This window comes from Pogona vitticeps, chromosome 2 (genome assembly GCF_051106095.1).
Source record: "Pogona vitticeps strain Pit_001003342236 chromosome 2, PviZW2.1, whole genome shotgun sequence".
NCBI lineage: Eukaryota > Metazoa > Chordata > Lepidosauria > Squamata > Agamidae > Pogona > Pogona vitticeps.
This window is the reverse complement of record NC_135784.1, coordinates 79341581-79364742: the sequence shown is the minus strand read 5'-3', so window position 1 is coordinate 79364742 and position 23162 is coordinate 79341581. Positions and strand designations below refer to the sequence as shown.

Here is a 23162-nt window from a genome sequence, read left to right as displayed (position 1 = left end):
AGAAGGCAGGTTTAACTGTCAACCCCAAGAAATGCAGGATAGGTCTGAACAAGGTAGAGTACTTTGGTTTCAAGGTGGGCCAGGGGGAGAAACAACCCCAAGAAGAGAAGGTAACCAAAATATCAATTTGGTATAGACCGCGAACAAAAAGGGAAGTACAGCAATTCTTGGGATTGATTGGGTATTACCGGCAATTTATTCCCCGGTTCAATTGCAGCACCTCTAACGGACCTCACTAGGAAAAGGGCCCCTAATAAAGTAAGGTGGACCCAAGAGCAAGAAAGAGCTTTTGAAAATGTATTCGCGAAGGCTTTCATGGCTGGGATCTAATGGTTGTTGTGGGTTTTTCAGGCTTCTTGGCCGTGTTCTGAAGGTGGTTTTTCCTATACTCCTGCAGTGGTGAGGGGGTCCCTTCTGTCCTTTGTTGACCGTAACATTTGTTGTATTTTTGTGGTGGGCTTGAATACTGTTTTTAGGTTGTGTTTTTCCAGAAATTTCCCCATGCGGTCTGTGACCCCTTTGATGTATGGCAGAAATACTTTGTTTGTGGGTGGCTATTTTTCTTCTTCAGTTCCGTGTTGTTTTCTTGGTTTGATGGCTCTTGTGATTTCATTTTTGGAGTAGCCATTTGCCTGTAGGGCCCAATTCAGGTGGTCGAGTTCAGTGTTGAGAAACTGAGCTTCACAGTTCCGATTTGCACGGTCTACCAGTGTTTTGATTATGCCTCTTTTTTGCCGTGGTTGGTGGTTGGAGTTTTGGTGTAGGTACCTGTCTGTGTGGGTGGGTTTTCTGTAGACCTTGTGTCCCAGTCGGAGGTCAGTTTTGCGTAGGACCATGACATCTAGGAATGGGAGTTGGCCCTCTGTTTCTTTTTCCATGGTGAATTGTATATTTGGGTGGATGCTGTTGAGATGGTTGAGAAATTATTCCAATTTTTCTTCACCGTGACTCCAGATTGTAAAGGTGTCATCCACATATCGGAACCAGACTGTGGGTGCGAGGGGTGCCGAAGCCAGGGCAAGTTTTTCAAAATGCTCCATGTAGAAATTTGCTATAACCGGGCTGAGAGGGCTGCCCATGGCCACTCCATCTGTCTGTTCGAAGAATTCATTATCCCACTGGAAATAGCTGGTTGTAAGGCAGTGTTGGAAGAGGGCCTTTATGTCTTCTGGGAATATCTGCTGGATGAGTATCAGGGTGTCCTTTACCGGTACATTAGTAAACAGGGATACTACATCAAAACTGACCAGTCTATCCCCAGCGTATACAACAAATGTTACGGTCAGCAAAGGACAGAAGGGACCCCCTCACCACTGCAGGAGTATACCGGATACCTTGCAGTTGTGGCCAGGTATACATTGGAAACACAAAACGAAGCATCCACACCAGAATCAAAGAACATGAGAGACACTGCAGACTAAAACAACTAGAAAAATCTGCAGTAGCTGAACATGCCCTAAAACAAACTGGACATGAAATTCTATTTCAAAATACGGAAATACTGGACAACACCAGCAATCATTACGTCAGACTGCACATGGAAGCCATTGAAATCCACAAGCACCAGAAAAAAATCAATAAAAAAGAGGAAAGTTTGAAACTCAACAAAACTTGGCTCCCAGCTCTCAAAAATACAGCATGCAAAAGGTCATGAACTCTACCCAACCACAAGGTCAAGGGGATCACCACCATCAACCACAGTGACAATCTCCTTATGACAACAATACTCACACAACAAAACACACTAATCACCCATCCACAGAAAACAATACACCCACAACAATACACACTAATCATCCCATCTCACAGCCATAAATACTCCACGCCCTAGCCAAACTACACAAGAGCACAGTTTGCTGTCCTCTGAAGATGCCGGCCACAGAGACTGGCAAAACGTTAGGAAAAACCACCTTCAGAACACGGCCAAGAAGCTCAAAAAACCCACAACAACCATTAGCTTTTGAAAACCTTAAGGAAATTATATGTGATCTTCCCATCAGATTTTCCCCAGATTTCAAATTACCCTTCATCCTGTTTACTGATGCATCGGATAGGGGTTTAGGGGCAGTATTATCCCAAAAGAGACAAGGGGTAGAGTATCCCATTCTATATCTGAGTCGTAAGCTCAAACCCCATGAAGAAAAGTATGCAGTAATTGAGAAGGAGGCCTTGGCAATCAAATGGACCACCCACAGCCTTAGGTATTACTTGCAAGGAGCCCCCTTCACCCTGATTACAGACCAGGCACCCCTGCAGTGGCTCAACCGCATGAAAGAGACCAACCCCAGATTAACTCGGTGGTACCTCGCCTTACAACCTTTCTCTTTTACTATTCAATACCAGAAGGGGTTAGAACATGCTAATGTTGATTATTTTTCTTGGCATGGACCGTAGGCGCGCAGTGAAGAAGAGCGAGTGGCACTCTTGGGTGTGGGGGGGTATATGAGGCCCTTGCGACCCGGTTTGGACTTGCAAGAAAGGTCACAAACTGTTTCACACGAAGTTCCAGTTAATGTTGGTGTTCAAATAAATACAGAATTGATTGAATTGTTAAATCCGTCTTGCTCCCTATTTGAAGTGGCTGACCCCTTAAACATTGAACCCTCACAACTCTATGTGGCACTACCTTTGGAAGGTATTTGGAAACTTTAGTGGGTCCAAAAAACTGCAGCTACATTGTTAACTGGGGCTGGTTACAGGTGTCACATTACCTCCTGTTACAGCTGCTCCACTGGTTGGTGATCTGTTTCTGGGCATCGTTCAAAGGGCTGGTTTTAATCTACAAAGTTCTAAATGACTTGGGTCTAATTTGCCTCAAGGACCATGTCTCCTTTTATGAGCCTGCTCTGGTATTAAGATCAACACGGAAGGTCTTTCTCTTGGTCCCACCACCCTCACAGGTGCATTTGGTGTGGATACAGGAGAGGTCCTCTGTCGCTGCTCCCAGACTCTGGAAAACTCTGCCAAAGGAGGCCAGGCTGGCCCCACCTTTGCTGTCCTTCCACAAGCAAAGTCCTTTTTTTCAGAGAGGCTTTTCCTTAGCTGCCCAGAGTGGTTGTACAGACCAGATGGGCGGGATATAAATCGAATGAATGAATGAATGAATGAATGAATGAATGAATGAATGAATGAATGAATGAATGAATGAATGAATGAATTAGTGAGTGACTATCTGAAGGTGTGGTTACACATAAAAAGGCACCCTCCTCTACATGATGTACAGCTAAGCGTAATTTTTTTAAAGTGGGAAAGCAAGTTATTTTACACAGCCTTGTTTATTTTAACTCAGTTATGATTTATTTTAAACCATTCTGGCATATGTGAAAGCCTCTGTCAGATATCCTGCAGGCTGAACTCTTACATTTTTCCCTGTTTCTATTTTATCACTGTATTGCTTAAGCGCTGGAAACTGCTGAAAGCTGCCTTGCTTGTGGTGTATTGTACTTTAGAATCTAGCACTATTCCACTTTAAAATGCATAAAAAGCAAATTATGAAAAATAACTGAAAGCAGAGCAGCAGACAAAAACAGGAGAAGCAACAGCAGCAGGACCTATAGCAAGAGTCCCTGGAGACTCCTTTACTTGCTCACCTCCTTTGGCATGATGCCTCCCACCTGCTCCAACCAAGGGCTGCTATGTATGCTTTCATAATCACACAAATGCTGAGGGAAAAGGGAAGAGTGGCTGGTGACAATTTTGCAAATGCAATACTAGTTTGAATAGAACTCCAAAACCATGTGACTACCATGTGACTTTAAATTGATTTCAAATACACCATTTCAGCTTCTTACATTGTCATAGTGTAACTGTGTCCTCAGACTTTTTTTTGAATGGACTGTTGTGCCTTGTTGCTTTTAAATGTTTCTAGTATTGAGTTTATTTAATATATTTGTTTAAATATTTTTAAATATTTGCATACTCACTATTTTTAGCTTTTAAATATTGTCTTTTTAATGATGTAAGCTATCTTGGGCACTTTTTAAGGAGAAAGACGGTAAAATATTTTAAATAAATAAACAAACACGGCAGAGTCTTCATCACAGGATTCACATTTAAATTAATCCATTATATTTGCATCTCTTTTGTATACTGCTTCCATCTTTTATTTTATACTGCTGAAATAATATATATTTCACCTAAAGCCATAACATGAGTATGTCGTGGTAATATTTCCTCTGGGCATTCAATAGGGGCAGTCAGAAGTTATGGGTTTTCATGAAGTAGCTTCTGAGACTAAGCAGGGAGGGCACTTCAAGAAACCCTGCAATTTACACTAGGTACAGTTTATCACCAGACACATAATGCTGTGCTCCACATAACTTGCAATAGTAGAGGAAATCCTGATGACAAAGTACTACTGTACTTTTATGTGGCAAGAAGTGTAAATGCCAAGATTTGAATAGTGGCAATAATAAACATATAAACCTAAAATGCCAGAACAAGGCAAGAGAAACTGTTCATTTGGAAATCTTCAAGTTCAGCATTCGTTGAGGACTGGCTGACAGATTTTGCTATATCTGGATGACTAGGAGAAAGACATATCATATTTCTAACTATCAAATACAGCACACAAAAAATCCTCTGATTTTCTTCCCTGTAGAATAGATTCATTTTGGTTGACAAAAATAGTAGAGAAAGCACAGTAACTTTGGCAATATTGTGTATTGTCCTGAACTACACAGTTTTAATTTGCCTTGCAAATTTACCCTTTAATGGCAAGGCACTGCACATGTTAAATACATGCACATGTTATTAAATACATTTCTAGTTAAAATTCAACCATTAAAACAGTGAATTGTACAGCAGCCTTACATTGAAAGCTAGTACTGTAATCTTGCAACTCTGCATCTTCTGCACTTGGAAATAAGTCCTGCTGAACTCTTTTGGATCTTAATTTCTTGGTAACCATGCCTAGGACTGAGAACTAGTTTTCTGAACTCTCTACTACAATAATAACAGCAAAAACGACCTTTATCCATTAAATCTGTAACTCAGACCATTGGACACAGACTAGGTTTCTGAACCTTGAATGTTCAGCTGCATGCATTCCCGTCATTTTTGACCCTGACTCTGGGTAGTAGGGACTATTTATGTATGTATTCGCGAAGGCTTTCACGGCCGGGATCTAATGGTTGTTGTGGGTTTTTCGGGCTTCTTGGCCGTGTTCTGAAGGTGGTTCTTCCAAACGTTTCGCCAGTCTCTGTGGCCGGCATCTTCAGTTTGCTGTCCTCTGAAGATGCCGGCCACAGAGACTGGCAAAACGTTAGGAAGAACCACCTTCAGAACACGGCCAAGAAGCCCGAAAAACCCACAACAACTATTTATGTATGTATTTATTAAATTTATGGGCCTAACCTTTCCATTTATCTTCTGGAACAAATGTTAATTGTTATTGTCGTTGTTTTTGCCAAGATGGATGCCTTGTCTTCTAACTACTAAGTGCTTTCAAGAAGGGACTGAGCCCTACCGGGTCAGATCCAAAGCTATGGATAGGGCCATTCTGTGACAGAACTCAAGCGACTAGGTTTATTTCAGCTTGAAGAAAAATTTGCTTGCCAGGGACTGAAGAGATGAGGAGGCAAAAGACCAGGAGAAGGTTTTACCTGTTAAATATCTGCCTGCCTACCTCCTGACGCTCAGTGACACAAGAAGGGGCTCTGCTAGGTATACGGAGGATGGTATATAAATAAAACAGACAAGACACGGTATGGCCACCTTTCTGAGGCCCATTATTTCTCCCAGGCTGTTCTGTCTATGCTACTGCACTAAAAAGCGGCCGCCTTCGCCAAAGCGGCGGAAGCGGCCCCTTCAGCGTCATGTCAGGCTGACCAACGCCTGAAGGGCGAATGCCTCTCTCCGCCGCTTCTTCCCCGTCCCGCGGGCCCTGCGACGAGGCTGGGCAAGAGCACCGCGGGCCAGCATTCCCCGGGCCAGCCGCCCTCACAGAAGCGGCTCCCGCTGCCGGCTGGTGGGGAACAGCCTCCGCGCCACCGACGCCCTGACTGAAGCGGCCTCCTCTTTCCCCCCCTACGTCGCGCTCCACCCCATCCCGCGGGGGCTCAGCCCGCCGTGGCGCGCTCCCGCGCAGGGTGACGCGCAGTAGCAACGGCAGAGCAGAGAGGCGCGTCCCCGAGCGTAGATTCCAAGCCCGTGACTGCTGAGCCGGGAGCTGCCCCTTCCGTGCCGAGCCGGCTCCGCTCCCACAGCTGTAGGGGGGTGAGTTGGGGGCGGAAAGGGGGAACTGCCCGGGCAATGGAGCGAGCCGCCCGCCAGAGCCGGGGATAGAGGAGGCAGTGAGGGGATCTCATCCACCGGATCCTGCGAAGCGGAGTGGGGGGTGGGTGGGTGGCGAGGGATCTCTTGCAGGAGAAGTGTGAAAGGCCAGAAATCTGAGGTGATCCTGAAGGGATCTGGGTTCTGTTAGGGCGGAGTGCTGAATGGCGGTGGATCGTTGTTGGGCAGAAGGAGTGGGGTTGGCCAAGGTGGAGCATTATAAGCCAACCCTGCTCGGGAGATCGTGAGGGTGATCTGGTGGTGGTGGGAAAGGGGAAGAAGGGATCTTTGCGGAGGAAGAGATTGGGGGGGGGGGAAGACCTGATCCAGTGGATTCGTGGCGGGAGATCAGCCCCTTCGTGGGTTTCTGAGGCAGATGGATGGGGAAAAAGAGGGGAAGTGGCACCGTGGAGGATCTAAGGAGAAGAGAGTCGTACCGAGCTCATCTCCGTGGAGGAGATGGTGTTGTGTGGTTCCCACTGGAAACGTGATTAACTCCTGGTCTCCCCCTTGTGCTTCTGAACAGAAAAATAAAATATTTAAATTACTATATTATGAGGAAGAGGCAAAAAAAAAAAATAGGGGTGGTTAAATATATGTGAATAAGCAACAACTCAGGGTAACCATCAAGATATGATGGGTCAGAGTGGTAACTGGAAAGAGTTCTTCATTGGCTCCCTCCCAGTAAGAGAATACATGGAAATCCTACTTTTTAAAACTACTACAGAGGGAAGGACTCATATATTTTTATTGAGACCAGCTCCAATAGTAATATGTCTTGCTCTAAGCTGATTCCAATGTTTTTTTTTTAAATTCAGCTCAAAGAATATTAGATTTTTTTGCATGGGTTTTCCATTTTTGCATTTCCCAATGAACTGAGTGAATCCCATTTCTTTATTTAAGGACACATTTGTGCCATATGCCACTACAGTGCCTGTAACAGTGACAGTTTACAGTACACTACTCTGCTTTCAGCAGCTAGCTATGTGAGAAGAAAAATATTTTTAAACTGTCGCCAAATCTTTATACTGTACTAGCTAAAGGTTTTGCTACTGATGTTATGCTTGTCACACAGCAGTTAAATTAATATCCCCAGTTACTCACTACTATATTAATCTTCAGCTTTCATTCATGCATCTCTTTAGTTCAACTTTTGCAAGTTAAAAGACGTACATGTCACATTGTACATTGCAGCCATGCAGGGCAATCCTAAGTATATTTACACTGAAGTAGGTCCCATGCTATAGCTCAGGGCCTGTATCAAGGTAAGTGTGAGCAGTACTGCAGTCTCAGTGTGCCAGTGTTACCAGCCCCAGCTATTTGGATTTCCTCTGCATCATCACTAAAACTGAGCATTTCCTCAGTGTATTTATTTTTAATGATTTGTGGATTTTGAGTTTGTTGCATCTTGTTCTGGAGGTTTTTCCTCTGGAGGCATGTGCACTCAAAATATTAATTTTATCTCAAAAGACATATTTTCATTCACTTCTATAAAGAAATGCAATCTTAAGAGACTAGTAAAACGCTGCAATATTTTCAGTGTGCTTGAAACTCAGGGAGGTGCAGAGAGAAAGCAGCTGATTTAACATAATTTCAGTAACCCCCTTCCAGTGTTCCTGTTGTTAGTAGTTCACAGCTTTGGGAGTCTATAGTCAGCACTGGCTGTCACAGGTGTCATTTGAATGGAAAATCCCTGTTTGTGCTGGCTAGGAAAACCGGGTAAGCGAGTACTAATTATTTGGTTTTTAAACAGTACTGCTGTTTTGATCACACCAGCGACTTAGTCTCAAGGGTCTGTTCTACTTTTGTTTAGTTTTTACCCGCAGATGTAGCAGTCTGTTTGTATCATGACAATTAGCACCAGAGTTGTATCACTAACAGGGGATTATGGTTCTTGTGAGTGGAACCAAATCCGTATAAAAGGAACAAAAGGCCCCTCTTCCAGACTCTCTGACAAATAGTCGGTCTTTTGGTCACCTCTCCTCTGTAGCACTATGAGGACAGAGTTTCTTTGAAAGAAAATGTGCTTCAAAGGTTTTGGTAAAAGCACCCCTGGTTCTTTAAGGAAGGTTAGCAAAATTGCACACTGGCTTCATGAGCTATGCACAAGGACTGTGCTCTCATCAAGCTGGTACACATGAACCAGGAAGTAAAATACAGCCCAAACAAACAGGATCAGATGAAGGAAGCTACAGCTTTCTGAAGAAAGAGGGATGGATGTGCTTTGAAGTAGAATTTACTTTCAGTAGTCAAGGACAGCAACAAAATTGACACCCTACTCCCTCCTTGTAGGTTGAAGGCTGATAAGCAGGCAAAACAAGTTCTAGGAACTTTGTTGCAGTGCTTTAGAACAAAATTCTTCTTTCCTGTTTGTGTGAATCATGTCTGTGTCTGGGGAAAATATTTGCAGTGCTCCTGGTCCCTTCACCCCCCCCCTCGTATTCCAGGTTTCAGAATAAAAATATGAAGGATTGTAATCTTTTGCCATGAACCTAAACTGAGAACAACAGGAGTTGTTCTCAGGGTTGTTAAACTTATTAGTAGTTTGACAGAGAGAGGATTTGATTTAAATCATGATTTAAATTTTTAAAAATGGGTGTTTTTTTTTTACAATTTAAATTAAAAAATCATTAAAAATAAATTGTGATTTAATTTTTTTTATCATTGATTTTTGGCATGACAAAGGTATGATGGTATGGTGGTATTTAAAATTCAGCTTAAATAACTGGCATTTTGTCTTTATTCTAATTTTGTTTGAATAGCTTGAATAACCTGAATTACACTACAGTTCTCTAGTTCTGGGTAAATTCATGGGGCCAAAATGGCTATGAATAGTTTAGGGTTGGAGAGTGCGAGACGGGAACTCTGATGAAGCCAAGCAAATCTGGGGCTGTTTGATGTCTAGAAAGGAGGAACCAGTATGATAACCCCAAGGAAGCCTTAGATGGGACCAAAGTGTTTAAAAATTATCACTGTAAGTGATATGTGGGAGAGAATTAGTGGGCAAGAAAAGGGTTAAATAGCCACCTACTGATTCCCCCCCCCATCAAGTTCATCAAGTGAAATTGACAAGGAAAGAAGGGCTTTGTGAACTACTCAGAAATCTGAACACAGTGTCACTTACATTAAGACTTTTCTAAAAGGGCATGCACTTCTTTTAAAGAGAGGTGGGCATTGTCCAGAATTGCAGGGACTGCACATACCAGCCTGTGGACCTGGGAGGGACATACTTAGTCCTGTGCCCCACTGCCACCAAATACTTTTCTTAAGAATTTTTTAAAAACTAAAAAGGCACCCTGTTGCCTTCTGGTAGCAAATTAAAAGCAAAATAAAACATTAAAATATGAGTATTGGGTTGCCCAGGTGCTGTGTGTACCAACATGACAACATTCCTTCTACATTTCCGAAAGGGCACCAAGGGGTCTTTATAAGCAAGGGTACAATCAGGTGGCTGCAAAGACAGGAGCTGATTGCAAAGGAAGGGGTTGTTTTAATGGGAATGATTTCCCTCAAAGCAAGCCTTCTGTCTTGCTGGTGAATCACTCCAGCCCGTAAAATAGTTTTATGTTGTGTTTTGTATTTATATCGCTTTTATGTTTGTTTACTGTAAGCTTCCCAGAGAGCTCAGTTATGGCATGATGTACAAATGTCAAAGTATAAATAAATAATCTCCCTCCTGAGATTTGCGCGGCCCCCACTCTGGGCACTTTTAAAACTCAATTAAAAACATGGTCGTACATTCAGGCCTTCCCTCCAGCTAATACTTGATTTTCTGTTTATTCTCCCTTTACTTATTTTCTACTCTATCTTTGTATTGTATTTGTCATTGATTGATTGATTGATTGATTGATTGATTGATTGATTGATTGATTATTTGATTTGATTTGATTTGATTTGATTTGATTTGATTTGTATCCCGCCTATCTGGGCCACCAGCCCACTCTAGGCAGCTTCCAACACAAAATAAAACAATAAAACGCAAAATGTACATAATCATTCAATAACAGTTATAATAAATAAAATAGAAAAGGGTTAAAAGAAAAGTCAGGAATTAGCTGGAGGGAAGCCCTGGGTGTAGTGCCAAGTTTTTAATTGGGTTTTAAAGGTACCCAGCGTAGGGGCCGCGCAAATCACCGGAGGGAGGTTATTCCAGAGGTGAGGAGCCACTGCCGAGAAGGCCCGGTTTCGTGTCTTCTCCTTCCGGGCCTCTCTCGGCGTCAGGCTCCTCAGCCTCACCTCCTGACTCGCACGGGTGTCAGTATGATCTATGTAATTTCTGTATTATTTTATTGTTTTCATTATATTGGAAGCCACCTAGAGTGGTCTTATAGGACAGATGGGTGGGGTATAAATCAAAATACACAGACAGACAGACAGACAGACAGACAGACAGACAGATAGATAGATAGATAGATAGATAGATAGATAGATAGATAGATAGATAGATAGATAGATAGATAGATAGATAGATAGATAGATAGATAGATAGATAGATAGATAGATATGCTGGGATGGCAGTGCAGATCAGTTACAGTGAACTTGGACTTAGAAAAATAGGACATGTCAATAAGACCTTAATTTCTCCTGTTTCATAGAAGGAAATCCTGGATCAGAGTTCTTTGGAAGAGACCATGAACTACTGCTAGACAGTTGTTCTGCTGTTCTTTCAGGTAAGTAGGAAATGTGTTTTAAAGGAATTAGTATACCACTTGGACTCTTAATTATTTATTTATTTATACTCGGGCTTGCAGTTTGGGTGTACTCCTAGATTTATCTATGAGGCTTAATGCTCAGCAATGGCCCAGATTGCATTTGCACAGTTAAAACTAGTGCACCAGCTGCACCTATTCCTTGAGATGTCTGATTTGGCTATGATGACACATGTCTGAATTACATCCCGCTTGGTAATATGCTCTATGTAAAGCTGCCGTTGAGGATGGTTTAGAAACTTCAGATGGTACAAAACGCTATGGCCATGCTGCTGAATGGGGCTAGTTACAGAGAGCATGCAACTCCCTTGTTACAATAGCTTCTCTGGCTACTGTTCTGTTTCCTGGCCCAGTTAAGAGTGCTGCTCATGTCCCATAAAGTCCTCTACAGCTTGGGCCTAGGCTATCTGAAGGACCCTTATGAGCTTTCTCCGCTCCTATGATCTTCACGGGAAGCCCTTCTCTCAGTTTCACTGACCTCTCGGGTAGGTTTGATGGGAATGTAAGAGAGAAGACCCTCTCTGTTTCTGCTCCCAGGCTGTGGACAAGGAGGCTATGCACTCTCTTGTCTTTTTGACAGCTAAAAGACATTTCGTTTTAATCAGGCATTTAAATTACATTGGGCATTTAAGCTGGACTCTTCTGTGATTTTAGGTGTAGTATTTTTCAGTATGTTTTTAAAAGTTTTTATATGTTATTAAGTATTTTTATAACATTCTATATTTAATTGTTTTTAATTGAGTAGTGTGTTGGGAGCCACTTTGACTTCTTTATAGGAGAAAAGCAGCCAAGAAATGATTTTATTTGTTTATTTATTTAAATGGATTTAGATCCTACACCTTAGCTGCAGGCTTTTTCAGGGTATTTTTGCATGTTTCCCATGTGCCCATCATTTGTCCTACATAATTATTTCAGTCCACTGTTTGGAGGCTGAGATGTAGACCCCAAGCCTACTCTGCCTGCAGATGTAGTTAGAAGTAATCGATCTCATTCATTCAGTTGTTGAGAACATTTAGATGGGAGCAGGTGGCTCATCCAGCACTATGAGCCTTGCTAGACATTACTGAACTGGAGTTTCATGTGGTTAAAAGATCTGCTTAGTTATTCAGCACACACCTTAGTAGATGTTTGGAGTACAGTAAACCACATTAACTACTACATGATAGTGGATATATATGCCAAGGGAGATCTTGATCATTTCAAATAATTATAATTAATTTTCTACTTCACTGATATGATAGAATTTATGAATGTCTGCTCAAACTCTTTTGAGGACAGGAAGTATATCTTTTAAAAATATGAATGCTTAGTTCACTGGGAACCTAGCAGTTTGAGTATAGGAACTGTATTTTAGGATTGCTTGTATTAAAGATAAATTACAGGCAGCATGTAATTTCCCACTAAGATACTGTAATGCTATTACAAAATTAACTGATATTTTTCAAGGGCACATTGTTTTTCTAGAGCTGCATTTGCCTTTGTTAGTGACTCTAGGCTGGCTTTTACTCTTCATCAAACTGAGCAAACAGTGACTGAAAGGGATATTTTTCTCTCACAGGAAGTTCATTTGTTAAAGGTCCATGTCTGAATTTGGTTTTAAAAAAATTAAGTGAGTTCATTAAAAGGCTTTTGTGAAAGACTTGCCAGGTGTGAGGATCTAACCTAAACCTGCATGTCACTTCAGAAGAAAGTATGTTGTGTTACTGTTGTCTAATATTTTTCTTGCTTTATTTTTTTTATCATTAGTTGCCACCTGCAATTTGAGACACCAGGAACCATGTCAGACTGGCTGCTCATTGGATTGTTTACAGCACTGGTTGTGCTTCTGTTACTGACACTCTTTGGCTTTGCTGTTTATTCGGGACTTTTCTCTGAAGTGGTTGTGAGTGCTGGCTTGCCCCCCATCAGCAACATCACTGTGGCATATAAATTCCAGGTGGGGCCTTATGGGGATTCTGGAAGGCTGTTCATGGAGAGCTGCAGCATCTCTCCAAAGCTGTACTCCATTGCTGTCTACTACGACAACCCTCATACGGTAAGTTCCACGGAGAGCTCCATCTTGGTTGCCCAGCCCTCAGTGCATCACCCTGAACATAACCGTGGTTTATGGACTAGCAGAGGCTCTTTTTGAGTGGTTAGATTTTGTTATGTGTTTACTTGCTACCGTGATATCCCACATTTCCTGCAAAAAGCTCATGGTAGTGGATGTGATTCTGTGTCTTTGTTTTATCTTCTGTAAGGCAGATGAGTCATTCTAGAGAAAATTATTTACCTGGCGAACTTCATGGCTGATTGAGGTTTGGACTTTTGTCTCTTGAGTCCTACTCTGATAGTGTAACTGATGCACCAGGCGAGTGCTCTGCTACATATTGAAATGTGCATCCTGAGGCTTCCAAGCTGGCTGTATGGAGCTGCTTGGATCCTGAGGCATTCGTTTTGTCACATGTTGCAGAACTGTTAAGCTTTCACAGAATTTAACTTCCTAGAAAACAAGACGCTGCCCTCAGAAAATTGCAGGTGCAAGTACAGTGGTGCCCCGCTTAACGTTTGCCCCGTATTATGATGAATCCGCTTTACGACGATCTTTTTGCAATCGCAATTGCAATCACAAAACAATGGTCTAAATGGGGGATTTCGCTTAGCGATGATCGGTTCCCTGCTTTGGGAACCGATTTTCGCTTTACGATGATCAAAAACAGCTGATTGTTGGGTTTTCAGAATGGCCACTGGGTGCTTAAAATGGCTCCCTGCTGTGCTTATGGATGGATTCCTCGCTACATAGGCAGCGAAAATGGCTGCCGTATGAAGGATCTTCGCTGGACGGTGAGTTTTTACCCCATTGGAACGCATTGAACGGGTTTCAATGCGTTTCAGTGGGGTTTTTAATTTTGTTTTACGATGTTTTGACTTAACAGCGATTTTCCTGGAACGGATTGTCGTCATTAAGCGAGGCACCACTGTATGAAATTTGCCAGGCATTACATGGAGTACAGAACAGAACTCACACACCTGTCGTGTCTGTCTTCCTTTCCAGGCTTCCACAACCACATTCTTTCTATTGTCCTGATGTCTTTCATCTTTCAGCTGTTTTCTTTCCTTGTTGTGCCATTGCCAGTCTCATTTGGGTGGTTTAATTTTTGTAATCTGGACATTGTAGCTATCAATTCTGCTTGTTAAGCGAATCTGTGCAAGTTGCATGGGTCTTTTGCTTTTTGCCATGGTCAAAGATTAGGTGTTTGTGACTAAGGAATTGAATGTCTCTGACACAGTCCAAATTGGGGTATCTTTCAATAGCAACTGTTGGTCACAAGTAATAGGGAAGGCTGTTGCTTTCATGCAGGTTGGGCACCACTTGGCAATCAGGTGAAGGAAAAGATGAGTCTATGTCCTGGAGTTTAGAAAACCTATGTTTTTCCTGAAGCTGAGGCTCCAATACTTTGGCCATCTCATGAGAAGAGAAGACTCCCTGGAAAAGACCCTGATGTTGGGAAAGTGTGAAGGCAAGAGGAGAAGGGGACAACAGGGGACAAGATGGTTGGACAGTGTCACCGAAGCTACCAACGTGACTTTGACCCAACTCCAGGAGGCAGTGGAAGACAGGAGGGCCTGGCGTGCTCTGGTCCATGGGGTCATGAAGAGTCGGACACAAGTTAACAACTAAACAACAACATGTTTTTAAGAATTGCGCTGTCTGCATGGCCATTGTTCATGCTAGTTGCGGGATTTCATGATTTGTAATTCCCCCCTCCCAAAAACAAACTGTTTTCCAAACTCTGCTGTGGTTTGGATCAAGATGACCTCTTTGCCATGGAGACAGTCACGACAGAAATCTTGTGATGAGAAGTGACAATCAGTTGCCTTGAGAGACTATTGAGACAGCTGCTGTCCTTTTTTTAATGAGTCTTTTAGTTTTGAGGAAAGACAGCCTGGAGAGGTCATGCCATCAGATGATCAGCTTTTGTGTAAACATAATGTTAACCTCAGAGATTGGCAGAACGAGTACTAGGCATCTCATTGGATTCAGGAATAGACTCAGCCTTGGAAAGGATAATCTAATTTGATCATTATTTCATAATCATTACTTGTTCATTAATAATGAAAGTTAGGGGCAAAAACCCGCATACAAGAAGTCGGACTTTAGAATGATAGGTTTTGGCTTCTTACCTAAGGCTGCATAGATATTGTTGTCTTGCAGCAGGTTTGGTAAAATCAACCCATATATCATGTCTTTTAGGAGCGAATGCTTTATGTGTCTGCTGCACCTTTACATGGCATGTGAGACTTTTAAACTCAAAGATAAATGCCTGCTGACTTACCGCTACTGATTTTAATGGGATATTTAAGTACAGTCAAGTTGCTTGATAGGTACAGACATTATTTTAAGGACTCGGGGGGCTGAGAATTGGAATATAGGTTGAAGAAATCACTACATCACTTCCAGAACAGAACATATCTGGAACACTTTAGTTCATAGGTACTAAGAAATGACAATGCTTTATTCAAGTAGGAGCAGCACTTCACTGTGATTTAATACCATGGTCATAGCAGATGTCTGAATTGTAAACCTGATCCTGAATATACAGTGGTGCCCCGCATAGCGACAATAATCCGTGCACCAAAAATCGCTGCAAAGCGATTTCATCGCTATGCGGTTTTAAAAAGCCCATAGGAATGCATTGAAACTCCTTCAATGCGTTCCTATGGGCTTAAAACTCACCTTTAAGCGAAAATCCTCCATACGGCGGCCATTTTCGCTGCCCGGTAAGCGAGGAATCCGGACGAAAACACAGCGGGCGGCCATTTTTTTTACCTGGAAGCCATTTTGGAACCGCTGATCAGCTGTTGGAAAATCAGTACCGATCATTGCAAACTGATTTTTTCCTATTTTGAAAACCCGATGATCAGCTGTTTTTGATTGTCGGGAAGTGAAAAATCGGTTCCTGAAGCAGGGAAACGATCGTCGTGAAGGTTTCAACGGATTTTCCCTATTGAAACATCATTTTGCTGTCGCAACAGCGATTGCAAAAACCTCATCGTGAAACGATTTTGTCATTTACCAGGGTAATCATCAAGCGGGGCACCATTGTATACACCTTTGCACCCCTCCCCTAGATGACTTTTGATTATAGATTAGATGTTGCGCTTTACTGGGAAAAATGTGAATAGGTGATGTCATTCTAAATCAAACTTTTATAAGATTCTTTGTGTTACCAATGTTCATAAAATCAAAATCAATATTGTCAATCAGTACTAGAATATATGTATGTTTGTGGCACAAAGAGTTAACTTACACTAGCACAGCTCCATCATGTTCTGATATTCACAGTGCTGCAGAAACATGTAGATCAGTGACTTTGTATAGTGCATAGAGCAAAGGGGATGGGGCAACTGGATAGACAGGTAGGCCAGTAAGTGATGAGGTGACCCAGGCTTAGCCATTTTGAATCTGAATATTATATTCTCTCTGATATAATTTCACATATGATATACTTACTGCTTGACTAATGGTTCCCTCTTCCTCCATCCGTTTTCCAATACTTGCAGATGTAAAATGTTTCAGGATTTTTTATTTATACGCCTTACAAAGTTGAGGAAGATTTGGTGTCAGCTCTTTGATGTATGCAGTGATCCTGTACAGCGGGATGTTTACGAATAGTATCTCCTGAGTCTAAACTGAAATATAGACAGAACAGAATTCGTCAAGGCTGAATGCCTGGTTTAATTTGCTCATTAAGTAAGGCAGCAGTCCTATATGCACAATGGATACTCAGTGGGGGACTTAACTTTTGATTAGACTTCTATTGGATTGCACTGTGAATTTATTTATACATTAATTCCCCTACTTTGGCTTCATCAGAAGAAGAAAAAGAAGAATAAAGAGAAATAGACTTTTCAAAGCCACCAGTAATGAATTTTTTTTTGTAGTAACCATAATGGTGTTTGAAGGAGACTTTGCTGTAACAAAGATGTTAAGGCAGTCTCAAGGATGTCAGGGCATATTTTGCAGTGTGATCTCGGCTCTGGAGATTTTTAATTCCCTGAACAGAGCTAGAAAGTGAAACAAGTTTGGAGAAAAAAGAAAGAAAGAAAGAAAAGAATTGGTACAGAGAAAATAGACAGGGACTGATGGTCTTTGCTGCAGTGCTCTTCCATACTAACCCTGTTGTTTGTGTTATAAATACAAAGGGTTTATAGAGAGATGCTATATCTTCTTCTCCAGCTTTTTGGAATAGAGTTATTCTTTATATGTTAGAGAATCAGGAAGCAAAATGTTGTTATGCTTTTTATCTTGACCTAATGTTTGGTTGACATTTACTAGGATGAGTTTCCAAATATTTGGAAGGCACCCAATAGCCAAGACAACCCTAGTTACTTTCGCCTGTGGTGCATTGTTCATCTCCCCCAATTTTCCAGTCCCTGTGTGCAGTAATCCTCACTCTCACTAAAGCCTGTTTAGCAAGTGTAGTGACACAAACTGATCCCTTTGTTGCTCATCTCTATATTTACATTCTGTGTTGCTGCCCACCAGCCAGCACCGGTTTTTTTTTCCAGAGCTCAAATACTCTCCAGAAAGCAGGTTGGATTTGATTTAGATCAAATTGATTTAAACCACAATGTAATTTTTTAATTGGATTTTTTGTTCATTAAAATTTAAAAAACTAAATTAAAGTGTTGCTTAAATAAATCATGATTTAAATCAATTTGATTTTTTTAAAAAAATCATTGATTTTTAACCACCCTGCCAGAAAGTACTTTACTGATGCAGGGAAACCTATGGGCATGATCTGTGGGAAGGTCCCTTAATCATTTGCAGTGAGAGTCTACTCATTCTGTAGTTCTGGTCACAGTCGTGGCCAAATAACAGGGTTATCTGCCTAGAATCTCTTTGTTATCTTACTGTGTTGGAGGGTCCTTTGTCAAACTTTGTTCATTGTCAGGCCAAGTGATATGTCTGCACATTCAGCTTGAAAGATATTTCCAGTTTGGTTTCCAGGTTGCTTGAGGTCAACATTAGGCTGTTGTTAAATCTTGGCCACACTCCTATTTTGGGGTGGGGTGGAGTGGAGTGGGCTAAATAGGGTTGTTGGGAAGTCCAGTATGCCATTTGGTGTGATCTTCACATCCAAATGGCATATGGATCTCAAGCAACTCTATTTGTCCTGCCATCAAATTGCCAACATGGTAAAATGGCTTAAAAAGGGAGCCACTTCAGAATACGTATTGGCAAATATTTCTTAAGCTACATGGAGGGGTCAAGGACTTGATTTTTTAAAAAGTGTATTTGGGCAGTGCATATGCACTGCATCACTTAAAAATAAAGAGCCAAATTGAGAACTTCCTCCTAGAGGTAGGAGGAAACAGGAGGGGTAATGAGGGGAATTTTTCTTTGCTTTTCTCAATTGGCTCATGAACAGAAAAGTTAACAAAAGTCCCCTGCTACTAGGAGGAAGATTTCTATTTGACTTCCTTCCTTTCTTTTTTCAAGTGATGCAGTGCATATGTGCTGCCTTAATACATTTGGTTTTTTTTTCCACTTCCCTGGACTTTCCACAGAGCCAAGGAAGTGTTTAATTTGCCAATATCCTGAAGTGGCTCTCCTTCTAACAGTTTTGGCAATTGAAAAGGAATCTTGTTTTTGGTTTGTTTCCAGTGATCATATGTGCTGAAAATGAACCAGAACAGAGCGATCGTAAATGTAGAAGACCTTAGCAGTGCAGATTTCACTACACTCTTGCGTTTGCACACTTGACCCTTGTGGCAACAGCAAAAAAGTGGGTGGTCCAGTCCGATACGCCTGCATCTGCTGCCCCTCTGTATAACCATCCACTCACTCCTCCAGCAAACTAGCTGGTTTTACTTTCAGCCCTTTTCATTTTGGCCCGCTTTCAATCATTTCTGACATACAGCTTTCAAGCTACCTCAGGGGCTTCACCCACAAGCTGCTGCATATCCCCTTGGAGGTATAGTCCCAAGTGGCCAGTTGGCAGATTCAGAGTTTCTGTAGATGAACATACAGGCCTCAGCGGCATCTGCACCTTTGAAAAACTCCGCAGCTGGATAATAGTACACTACTGTATTTTAAAATGGTGTTCTGACTCGTGTTTAAGCAGAACATGAGGGACATGAGTTTGCAGACAGGAGTTGGGGCATACTGCTATGCTCATAATGACCAGAGCTGCTAATGCAGCTGTAGTATACAGCATAATACAAAGAACACTGTGTCAGTGTTTTTCATTGTAAGAGCTTTCTGTAGTTAGAGCACAGTGGGTATAGGTTTGAGACTGCAGAAAACTAAAAAGAAAAAGAAAAAAAGTTGAGTAATAATACAGTATAATTAAAAATAGTGTAGACTATGTATTAGATTCACATATTGTATGCTTTTCAGGGTATAACTAAATATTCAGATACATGCAAAATCTTTGGGAAAAGTTATACTTATTAGTCATTTATTTGCTTTTATCTAGGAGGAGTGAGCAAATTGTGGCCTTCCAGGTAATGTTGGATGACAGCTCCTATTATCCCCTTCTACTGACTATCCTGATGGGAGTTGTAGTCTAACCACATCTGGAGGGCCACATGTTGCTTTCCCCACCTAGATAAGCAAGTAGTTTCCTCCTCTTGCCGGGTGAACATTGGCTGAAAGGTAAACACCATTTCTCTTTTTGGTGACTAGCAGCACCAGTACACCTCTCAGTTTGGTGTCATTGTAATTTGAATAAGTATCTCCTCTACTCATTCACCAGAATATGTTAAAAACACTGGGGCCAGAATAGAATCCTGTGGAACTCCACTTGCCACTTCTTTCTAGGATGATGAGGAATTTACCTACCTGCAAGGCTGGTAAGGGGTGTTTGGGCCATCAACCAGCTACAAATCTACCTAACAATAGCATAAATAATTCTGTCATATTCTATTTTATATGATTAAAATAAGTATTGTAATCATACATACAGTTAAATAATGAAAATGTCCAGAATCCTATTGATGTTAATGTAAAGTTTATGTAACTTGCCACAGCAAATTGTGGCTAACTGGCACAAGGCTGTGGCACATTCTTGGTTCAGCAGTTGGGCACACTGACTGGGCATGTGATGGAGATATGCCTTGACACCTTGTCAGTTAGCTGCGGTTATCTGCCACAAGTTAACGCAAGGCCTACATGTAGGATACTGGTGAATAATGATTAAAGAGAACCAGCTGGAGCAGTTACGTTGTAACTACCATAAAGACTAATATTTCAGCAGAATGTCAAAATAATAAATGAAACACTGCAAATGCATACCATTAATATGTGAAGTGAAATGGTTCAGTTAAGGGAATGAAAAGCTGACTATAAGGTCTTTTGAACCCGTCCTTCAATATAGCACAACTACCTTAGGAGCAAGCTGTAGACTACCTTTGCCTATTGCTTAGTAAAAGTACCCCTAGCAATCCACATTTACTTGCAGACCACATGGCTGCTTTGTTGTCTAATAGTTGTGTTAGCTACAAATCCCCAATTGTGGATCATTTCCAAGCCTTCATCAAACGTTGTTGCTTGTTTTGGGTGATTCTAGGCCATAAATGTTGCATTTGCAAATGTTGTAGATTGCTTATTGCAAAACATCTACTACAAGAAGGTGTGTGAGATTTTGGGCATGCATTGGGTCCAGTTTGCTTGGTTACATCATTTTCTGCACATGGGAAGGGGGCCTAACTGTTACACCTAGGAGTTTGCAACAGATAATACTAACTGTCATGAATCTTTTTCATAGTGTTATAAGGATTTGACAGTGTTGGGGATTTGGGAATTAACTGTGAATCAATATGTTATATATCAGTAGTGGGGCAGCATTGAACCTGGGGCTTCTCCCTGAAGAGAATCAATCTGCTGCAGCATTTTGACAGATTTGGAAGAAGCGAGAGAGATGGTGTGTGTGTGTGTCATTTGTTGTTGTTTTGTCGTTAAGTCGTGTCTGACTCTTCGTGACCCCATGGACCAGAGCATGCCAGGCCCTCCTGTCTTCCACTGCCTCTCGGAGCTGGGTCAAATTCATGATGGTAGCTTCGATGACACTGTCCAACCATCTCATCCTATGTTGTCCCCTTCTCCTCTTGCCTTCACACTTTCCCAGCATCAGGGTCTTTTCCAGGGAGTCTTCTCTTCTCATGAGATGGCCAAAGTATTGGAGCCTCAGCTTCAGGATCCGTCCTTCCAATGAGCACTCAGGGTTCATTTCCTTCAGAATGGATAGGTTTGTTCTCCTTGCAGTCCAGGGGACGCTCAAGAGTCTCCTCCAGCACCACAATTCAAAAGCATCAATTCTTTACCATTCAGCTTTCTTTATGGTCCAGCTCTCACTTCCATACATTGCTACTGGAAAAGCCATAGCTTTGACTATGAGGACCTTTGTCGGCAAGGTGATGTCTCTGCTTTTTAAGATGCTGTCTAGTTTTGTCATTGTGTGTGTCATAGATGACTATTAATGCACTGACAAACAGGCTTCCTTCTCTTGTGTTTGGTGGGGATTTTCCCGAAGTAAGTGTTCGTAGAATTGATGGTAGTCTTAATTTTTTAAAGAACCTTTTCCTTGTTTCAGAGAGGACATAGCTACAATAGCAATTTTATTTTTGTGTTTTTTTCTCTTTTGTTTTGCCTGTTTTTTTTAGTACACTCTTCACTGATCATTCCTGAGGAATGTTGGTCCAGTTGTCATGATTTGTTTGGGGCATTCTTTAACTCCTTTGGCTAATCTGGGGGAGCTGGACCTTTTGTTCCTTTCCATTCTGGGGTTCTTGAAAATGCATCTTGGTCATAGAAAATATGATAAGCAGAGCTAGAGCCAAGTGTAGGTAAATGCAGTCTCACATAATTTTGTTTTTTTCCTCTTCTCTTTAATGATAGTAGCTGTACTTAAAGACTACAGTACAGTTCCATAGCATTTAACTGACTTAAGAATAGCTTTACAACAGACACTCCCCATAAATTATAGCCCATGGAATCAGGCTATTTCAAGGTATCTCTTTATTGCTTGTCCCTTTTCCTCACCACCTCTGGAAAAGTAAACTGATTGCCCAGTAAGTTCATAGCAAGACCCCAGCTCTGCCTTGCTCCAGCCCGCAGGAGGAGGTGGCTCAGCAGCAAGCAAACTTCAGCATTGTCACTGGTGGGTTTTCTTGCAAAAGGCCTCTCCTTCATTCTGACTGGTCAGAGAAATTAAAGTACAGCCTTGCTATTAGGTCATGGTATCATGTTGCATAGAGCAATGGCAAGCTATTCCTATAAATCTGTCTAACTATAAAGAATATAGGGGATGATGGTGTCAGTCTGGTGGTGGAAGGGAAATTAAGGAATATTGTTGCACTGATTTTGGAGGTATACATGGACACTGAAAATGATTCCTTTAGCAGGCAACTTGCACATCCCTGGGTGTTCTCCATCCTGAGTATGCTACTTCCACAGAGCTTTGCAACCATTTGAATACTCTTAGAGATGTCTGGGGCAAAATCACACCTGTCAGTTTACTGATGATATATTGGAATTGGCAAAAAAAAAGTGGAGAACCTCCATGTCAGGCTGTCTGTTTTGCTCCTATCCAAGTGATATAGCGCTGAATTCTACATAAAAAGAAATCACCCGCCAGAACTTCTCCTCCCCCCACCCCCCGTATTGGTCGTTGGGATGCTGCAGAGGTGTTGGGATACTCACCAGCTTTGCTTGGGTTTAATCACACATCTTGGAAACTGAACTAAAACAGAGTGAGCCTATTAATGTTTTTTAAAAAGGTAGCGCCTCCCAGTGATTCAAAAAGATGTGGGTAGAAATGGTAAAGAGTCAGGCTGGTTTGCAGTTACCTGCATGTTGTGTCGTTGCTAGTAATTAGGTTAAATCAGGCCGTCCCAGCAGGGAGACAGAATGTGTGATGAAATGTAGCCACCTCCTGTGTCTTTCCAAGCATCTGTAGTGTCTTAAGGTTGATTATGAATTTCTAATAAAGCATTCTTAGCATCTTCCACAAAAGACAGTTGCAATGATTATTTACAATGTAGATATGCCCCTCAGGTTCCATATCATCATGTGTATGCTCATGTCCCCTCATGGGCAGGAGAATCCATCACCACTGGGATACTTGTTTCATGTGACGGTTTATAGCCCCATGGTATGAAGAGCAGCTGTGCTGGGCTGTTTCTATTTCTGTA

The 23162-nt window shown here is 41.8% G+C and overlaps 1 protein-coding gene across 5 annotated transcripts in view; it reads left to right on the top strand.

The window, feature by feature from the left end:
• Window positions 1-23162, top strand: part of TEX264 (testis expressed 264, ER-phagy receptor) — a 212073-nt gene that overhangs the window by 22573 nt on the left and 166338 nt on the right. For 4 of the 5 annotated variants that reach the window (XM_072989802.2, XM_072989804.2, XM_072989805.2 and 1 more), the window contains exons 3-4: window positions 10869-10943; window positions 12729-13017. In XM_072989802.2, coding sequence (XP_072845903.2) covers window positions 12760-13017 — 258 coding nt within the window. In that variant the 5' untranslated portion in view covers window positions 10869-10943; window positions 12729-12759. Of the gene's footprint in view, window positions 1-6069; window positions 6217-10868; window positions 10944-12728; window positions 13018-23162 lie in introns of those variants that run through there. The other variant, XM_072989806.2, reaches the window with a different exon arrangement.